At 52.4% G+C, this 7702-nt stretch overlaps 1 protein-coding gene across 1 annotated transcript; it reads left to right on the top strand.

Annotated features, from left to right (window-relative positions):
* Positions 1 to 1772: 1772 nt before the first annotated feature.
* Positions 1773 to 6930, top strand: GDF2 (growth differentiation factor 2). The gene is made up of 2 exons (XM_023230111.2): positions 1773 to 2333; positions 4169 to 6930. The coding sequence occupies exons 1-2, from the start codon at positions 1988 to 1990 to the stop codon at positions 5110 to 5112; spliced, it is 1290 nt and encodes a 429-aa protein (XP_023085879.1). The 5' UTR covers positions 1773 to 1987; the 3' UTR covers positions 5113 to 6930.
* Positions 6931 to 7702: the final 772 nt, after the last annotated feature.

Raw genomic sequence — 7702 nt, 5'->3', positions numbered from 1 at the left:
AAATCCCCCAAATCTGAAACTATCGAAGTCGCAACACACTCTTGGCCACAAGGGTTTCAGATATAGAATTGTGGAGCGGATGTGTCTCAAAATGCTAACCATAAGCATCACTGGATAATTAAACTGTAGGTTATTTATTTTCTCTTTAATAATGTTTTCCATTTCCCAAGTTTTCTGCACTATAGACTACTGTTATAACTGGGAAAAAATGTCACATTTGAAAAATAACATCAGGTAGCAGCCCCTTGCTCCTACCGGAGCACATCCAGGCCCCTAGGCTATCCCTCAGCTCAGCCTCTCGTGTGTGAAAAGCTCCTGGTCAGACCACGATGCAGGCGTCTGCCCTGTCCTCACTCCTTCCAGACCACACCCCACTCTGCATTTGCAGCTCCATTTCTTGGGCATGGCACCCATTTATTCATCTTTTGTCTGCCCCATGGAATTCTTGCACTGAGCTGGATCAAAGCCCAGCACACTTCCAGTCCTCTTCCCAAGCAGCATTTCTGAAGCAGCACGCTTCCCGTCTTCCCCTGGCCCATGTCATCAAAGGACAGAGATAGCAAGTTCTATCCAGGCCCAGCCATTCAGGGGCTCCTAATTTCACCCATCCCCCTCTGCAATCTGACCACAGCATGCTGTGGCCCCTCCTGCACCCCCCTGAACCTGCTCAGCTCTCTGCAACCTCTCCCCGACAGCCTCACCAGCGTGGAGCATCTTCCCTAGAGTAAACCACCAGACACAGCATACCCTGGAGTATTTCTAATCATGCTCCTTCTTTGCTGTACTCAAAGCCACACATGATGGAAATGGACAGAGTCTAAGTGTGGACACACTGCTCTTAACACAGTCCCTAGGGCCCTTTCCTGGGCCACAGCTTATCAGCCTCCAAAGGCCAGGGGATCATCTTCTTGGCATGTACCAGTCTCAGAACAACCCACCTACTCCCCTGTCTACCAGACTGCGTGGTTCTCCCTGCTGATGAGTGTAGGCCAGATGGCTGCCAGGTCAATGTGAGCTAAGACCACCCCACAACAGGCCGGTGACAGAGCTGGGATGCAGGGATGTGGGGAGCTCCCCGCAGGCTGCAGTGTGTTGTGGAGCTCTGACAGAGCAGGCTGGGGGAACCCGGGGCTCCAACTCAATCACGTGTGGGCTGGAGAAGGGGCATCCAGAATGCTGCCACCAAGCCAGCTTGGGGCATAGCATCCTCTTAACCCCTACAACTATCTTCTGAATGGGAGGCTCCAAGAGCGCAGTGACTTGTTCCAGGTGACATTTGCAGGGAATCGGTGAGGGAGCTGAGATCCCAGCCTCTGTCTAGTCTGACTCATCACCACACTAAGTTGCACGAGAGCCATATTCACTCGTGATCTCTACTGCTCAGCAATGCATCCCACCAACAGAGCAGGGAGCTTTGCTGGCAGGTTCCGACTCTGCAAGGAGCAGGCCTCTTCTGAGCCTTGATGTGGTCCCCACACTATCCCCATCTCCCCAGCCCCCACAGTGCTCTTGCGCTGTCCTTTCTATATTTGGAGGACTTCTTGGTCTTGTTTCCTGGATTCTTCACTACTGTGGCCCAGGAGATGGAGCATATGTCATCCTGCCTGGAGATTCTTCTGAAGAGCCCTGGCAAGGAAATGAGAAAGGATCCTAATTAGGGGGCAATAACCCCCTGGAGAAGCACAGATTCCTTACAGTAGGCCGTGTCCTTCCCACATGCCCTGTGTGTTTGTCAGATGTTTATAGAGCCTTCATTAACGGAAGGCTCCCTCAGATAAGACGTCGGAGCACAGCATCGAGGACCAGATAAGCACAAGTGGAGGACAATCCAGCCCGACAGCGGGCGAAAGTGGGCGCTGGCCAGGACGGTTCCTTCAGAGCAAACAGCAGGGAGATGCTGGCCTGTTCCTTCCCGGCTCCTCCCCGCGCCCGCTAACACAGCACGGCCACCTGCAGTCTCCTCTCTGGGTGATTGCGTGGGCCCAAGATGTGTCCTGGGGCACTATGGGTGGCCCTGCCCCTGCTGTCCCTGCTGGCCGGCTCCCTGCAGGGGAAGCCACTGCAGAGCTGGGGGCGAGGGTCTGCTGGGGGAAATGCCCACAACCCACTGGGGGTGCCTGGAGGTGAGCTGCCGGAGCACACTTTCAACCTGAAGATGTTTCTGGAGAACATGAAGGTGGATTTCTTGCGCAGCCTTAACCTGAGCGGGGTCCCTTCGCAGGACAAAACCAGGGTGGAGCCACCGCAGTACATGATCGATCTGTACAACAGGTACACGTCTGATAAGTCGACTACGCCAGCGTCCAACATCGTGCGGAGCTTCAGCATGGAAGGTAGGGTCTCTGCTTGCACGGGGCGCACTGGGGTGGGACGCACAGGTCCACAGCTGCTTTCCCCAGGGTGGAGGCCGCTGGTCATAGGAGGCTCTTCAAGCTTCCATTTAAATTAGTTACAATGAAATAAAAGTAAAACTTAGTTCTTCAGCCTCACCAGCTTCCTTTCAAATGTGTGGCTAATGGCTTCCCTATCAGGCAATGCAGACTGCAGAACATTTCCATGGTTACTGAGAGTTCTACTCGGCGCTTCTGCTCTGAAGGATTCACCTTCCCCAGGCTGTGTGCCACATTTCACACACAGGTGCACAGGGATGCCAGCTCCCTTTTTTCCACCCCTTCTCTTTACTCTCCTCTTCTTTCGGTCTCTCCCCTCTGATTCACTTCTCTTCCTTTCCCCCTTCCCTTCCTGTCCCCTTCCTACTTCAAAAGAGAACAGACAACCTATTTCACCTCCAACTAACTGGTATATTTTTAAACTTTGAAAGCACAGCTATTCCTTTCTTGTGAAAGGGTTTTAAAAATCAGATAAAATTCTTTGGCAGAGAAGTGTTGAAAGAGAACCTAATTGTTTTTAAATAGAAATGTATCTGATTTAGAAGGACTAGAAGATAACAAACACGGACCTAGGACCTATGTCCTAACTCAGTCAAGCTCACATGATGCAGGGGAAATAAGTTTCTGAACAGCGAAACTGTTCAGTCAAAGCTTGCAGCCACCAAGGGTACCCACCCATGTCACCTAGGAAGTGTTAAACCGCTGGATTATGACCCAGGCCTGTCTGTCTGCACAGCTGGCTTTTCCTGCTGCTGCCATCTCCCTCTGAATGTCCAGGAGCACAGGACCTCTCCCCTCCTGGGTCTGAGACTTGCAAATGGCTTAGGGGCCTGGCTCCATACCACATCCAGGCCAGACCTAACCGGTCTGCAGAGGCAGAACTGGCACTTCAAAACCTGCCCGCTAGGTTTCCCTATAGCACCGGGTCTCCACACATGTGGGCGCATAGCAAGTGCCCAGAAAATGCAACCTCTTTTCCCTGTCTGTGAACCAGCCGTGGTATAGCAGGAGTGTGCTAATGACAAAGTGTCAGCCCAGGATAAATGGGATATTGAGATAACTATGTGGCTTAAAGGCAAGCCCCATTTTTGCTTGACATGACAAAGCAATTGAAGCTAATAGATTTTTTTCCTGAAACACTAAAACCAATTATCCACTTTCGCTTTGTTCAGAAATTACAATTTCAAACAATGCATACACTGTTTAGAGGTTGAGATTTTTGATATTGTCTTAATATTGGGATTTCACTGTCTCCACCCAGGATCTCACCTTTAAATTCATGTACTCAGGATCTTCACTCAGGATCTGACAGTGAGTTTTGCTGTTTTCTTTATGAATTCACTAGCTGTGTGCTAGTAAGTCCCAGGATACTTAACTAGCTGTGTGCATTTTGGCAATTAACTGCCTTGAATCCCAGTCTCCACATCTGCAAATGTGGAATAATAATTAGATCCTCCCAGGGTGAGTGCGAGGATTAAGGTGAAATTTACACTGCAAAGCTCCCAGGGTAATGCCTGGCACACAGTAGATGCTCAATAAACAGTAGGAACTGTCAATCCCAATTGGAGGCATCTCCTGCCTTTGCTTTTCTTTGGAAGATCTTAAGTGTACCTTTGAAAATACTCTTATACCTTAAGGGCTTGGGTGAAACCAAATAGAGATAATACAGATCAAAACTGTTATCCCAGATGCTCTTCTGTCTAAACCCTGAGACTCAGCTTCAGTGTCATGGAAACAGACCCTTCGGCAGATGCCCATCAGGTGTGTTTGCATTTCAGATGCCATCTCCATAACTGCCACGGAGGACTTCCCCTTCCAGAAGCACATCTTGCTCTTCAACATCTCCATTCCCAGGCACGAGCAGATCACCAGAGCTGAGCTCCGACTCTATGTCTCCTGTCAAAATCACATGGACCACTCTCATGACCTGAAAGGAAGCATGGCCATTTACGATGTTCTGGATGGAACAGATGCCTGGGATAGTGCTGCGGAGACCAAGACCTTCCTGGTGTCCCAGGACATTCGGGATGAGGGCTGGGAGACCTTGGAAGTGTCCAGCGCCGTGAAGCGCTGGGTCCGGTCCGACTCCACCAAGAGCAAAAATAAGCTGGAAGTGACTGTGGAGAGCCACAGGAAGGGCTGTGACAAGCTGGACATCAGTGTCCCCTCAGGTTCCAGAAACCAGCCCTTCTTTGTCGTCTTCTCCAATGACCACAGCAGTGGGACCAAGGAGACCAGGCTGGAGCTGAGGGAGATGATCAGCCATGAGCAAGAGAGCGTGCTCAAGAAGCTGTCCAAGGAGGGCTCCACAGACGCAGGTGAGAGCAGCCACGAGGGGGACGCAGATGGCCACGTGGCTGCGGGGTCGACTTTAGCCAGGCGGAAAAGGAGCACCGGGGCTGGTAGCCACTGTCAGAAGACCTCCCTGCGGGTAAACTTCAAGGACATTGGCTGGGACAGCTGGATCATTGCGCCCAAGGAGTACGAAGCCTACGAGTGTAAGGGTGGCTGCTTCTTCCCCTTGGCTGATGATGTGACGCCGACGAAACACGCTATCGTGCAGACCCTGGTGCATCTCAAGTTCCCCACAAAGGTGGGCAAAGCCTGCTGTGTGCCCACCAAACTGAGCCCCATCTCCGTCCTCTACAAGGATGACATGGGAGTGCCCACCCTCAAGTACCACTACGAGGGCATGAGCGTGGCAGAGTGTGGGTGCAGGTAGTACCTGCCTGTGGGGCTGGGGAGGCAGGCCAAAGGGGCTCCACATGAGAGGTCCTGCATCCCCCTGGGCACAACAAGGACTGATTCTATCTGCATGCCAGCCTGGAGGAGGAAAGGGAGCCTGCTCTCCCTCCCCATCCCCCAACCAAAGCATACACCACTGAGCTCAACCGCCAGGGAAGGCTAAGGAAATGGGGATTTGAGCACAACGGGAAAGCCTGGGAGGGTTGTTGGGGTGCAAGGAGGTGATGAAAAGGAGACAAGGGGAAAAGTAATCCAGAGTCAACAGAAAACAACAGCAGTGAGCCAGAGGAGCACAGGCGGGCAGGTGACTGCAGAGATTGATGGAGAGTTAGAGAGATGGAGGAGGCCGGCTTATTCCAAAACCTTTGGGGAGTAGAGGGAAGAAGCAGGTTGCGTGCCACACCCATCATTGCATGTTATTTCCTACAATCCAGTTAGAGGGGCATGGCTTCCAATTTAGAGACAGAGAGACAGAAACACAGGCAGATCAAGTAGCGTTGGTCAATGGCATGATTCCAACCCAGAGTTGTGGGATACCAAAGCCCAGGATCTTTCCAAGTGCCCGCTGCAGTTAAGCAGGTCCTCTCCAGCTAAAGAGAAATGAGACATTGGGAGCCCAGGAGTGTTGAGGCCGGGTCAGGCTGAGGCCCATCAGTCACAAGTGTGACTGGGCTGCTTGTCACATACAGGGCGTGGTCTGGCCCACTGTTGCCAGTGCTCATTCAGCGGCCAAATGCTTTTTAATATCACCCCTGAGGCACTGAAAAACTAACCCCAGGCCAACTGCAGGACAGAGAGAGAGGTCAGGGCAGCAGCCCTGTGGGCTGCAAGATACACTGTGGCCAGAGCTATTGTGACCCCCTGGTGCAGTGCTCCCACGGTCAATGGTGCACACAGGGCCACTCACTGTCCATGGACTGAAACCATGTGACCGTTTGAGAGGGCCGGGCACACTTTCTCCTGAGGGAGGGGGTAGCCTGTGGCCAGCACTTCTGCAGTTACTCAGCATAGCCAGACCACCAGGATGCGGTGCCCAGGGTGCCCCCCAGCGACAACTCAGGGAAGATGGGCCTGGATTTGAATTTGTTGGAATTAAATGTGCTCTTGCTTTGGTCTTTGAAACATACCTATTTTTAATCCTTGGTGACATGTCCTCAAGTGACAAGACTCCAGCCTTCCTGGGCGAGGCCTCCCCAGCCTCGGAAGAGCTGCAGTCCTTATCGGCGATCACTGGCTCTGCCTACATTTGCCGGCTCTCTTGAGTCACGTGCATCCCAGCGCCCCGCCTGGGCTTGGATTGTGGGACCAGATTCAGCCTCCCCAAACCCAAGGGATGATAAGGCTTCCATTTGCTCTGTGTTTCACCCTCTCCTCTGACTCTCCTGGCCACACGTGGAATGGGGCAGTATGAGGAACAGTCTGAAAGTGATGGAGAGTGCACCTATGGCCCTCTGACCTCCAGCCAGAGCAGGGCCTAGAGGAGGCTTAGAGAGGCCAGTGCCTCTCCCCATGGTTGAAGCTCCCATTTATTTAAAAAAAAAAAAAGTGGGGGGTGGGGAAAGCGTTATGTTAAATGTTTACATGGAACCAATGAACAACTTTTAACACAAATATACAACACAACATTCTTGTTTAATTACTGGTGTTAGAGAAAATATGAATTCCTGCTACATGCCGGGCAGTGTGGTGTTACAATGCTATTCCATGTTGGGTGTTGAGCATCTTCTTTCAGTCCTGGTGCTGTGCTTCTGTGCCTGCTTGAAAGTTTCACTTGGAAATAAAGTCAAATGTCTAATTTGCAGCCCCTCCTGAATGTGAGACCCTATCTTGAGGACCTTGTAGACTTACACCCTGCCTACCCCACCCTCCGACCCCACTGGGATGGGCCTCCTTTTCCTAAGGAGGCAGAGGGGAGGGGACAGGCAGCCGCCTCAGGGCTGGGTGGATGCAGGTGGGTGGTGTCTGCAAACTGGGTGAGTGATGTGGTGCGTGCACACTGGGGTGAGTGATGTGTGTACACGCTGGGGTGAGTGGTGCGTGTGCACTCTGGGGTGAGTGATGTGTGTACACACTGGGGTGAGTGATGTGTGTGCACACTGGGGTGAGTGATGCGTGTACACACTGGGGTGAGTGATGTGGTGTGTGCACACTGGGGTGAGTGATGTGGTGTGTGCACAATGGGGTGAGTGGGGTACTCATGTATGGGCTTCTGTGTGTGAGGGGGTGGGACGTCTGTGTGTACGGGTTTGCAAGTCAAAGATGACACTTACTTCCCTGCCTTCCTCTACCTCCCCACATGTCAGGAGAAGGGGCCCTGAATTGCCCTAAAAGACAATCCTTAAGTCCTCCCGTTCTCTCCAGCCTAACACCACCTTCTTGTTCTCTCCCCACCAAGGGGCCTGCCCTGCTGGCCCCACTCCCAGCCCCATAGCTCCAGGCAATCTTCTGGGTGGCTCATCTACAGTGCCACCACCCCAACCCCCTCCTAATGCTCCTGATGGACCTCTCTGGCTTTGAGGAGGGCCACAATGTTCCTCCTACAAGGTCATCATTGGCCTGGCTCTGAG

The sequence above is a fragment of the Piliocolobus tephrosceles genome, chromosome 9 (genome assembly GCF_002776525.5).
Source record: "Piliocolobus tephrosceles isolate RC106 chromosome 9, ASM277652v3, whole genome shotgun sequence".
Taxonomy (NCBI): domain Eukaryota; kingdom Metazoa; phylum Chordata; class Mammalia; order Primates; family Cercopithecidae; genus Piliocolobus; species Piliocolobus tephrosceles.
Note: the sequence above shows the minus strand (reverse complement) of the source record. Positions and strands in the feature narration are given on the sequence as shown.

Excerpts from the sequence above, each read along its gene's own strand:
- GDF2 (XM_023230111.2), top strand. The coding sequence starts at position 1,988 with ATGTGTCCTGGGGCACTATGGGTGGCCCTGCCCCTGCTGTCCCTGCTG. Across the intron at positions 2,334-4,168 it reads GCGGAGCTTCAGCATGGAAG|ATGCCATCTCCATAACTGCC; the intron begins GTAGGGTCTCTG and ends TTTGCATTTCAG.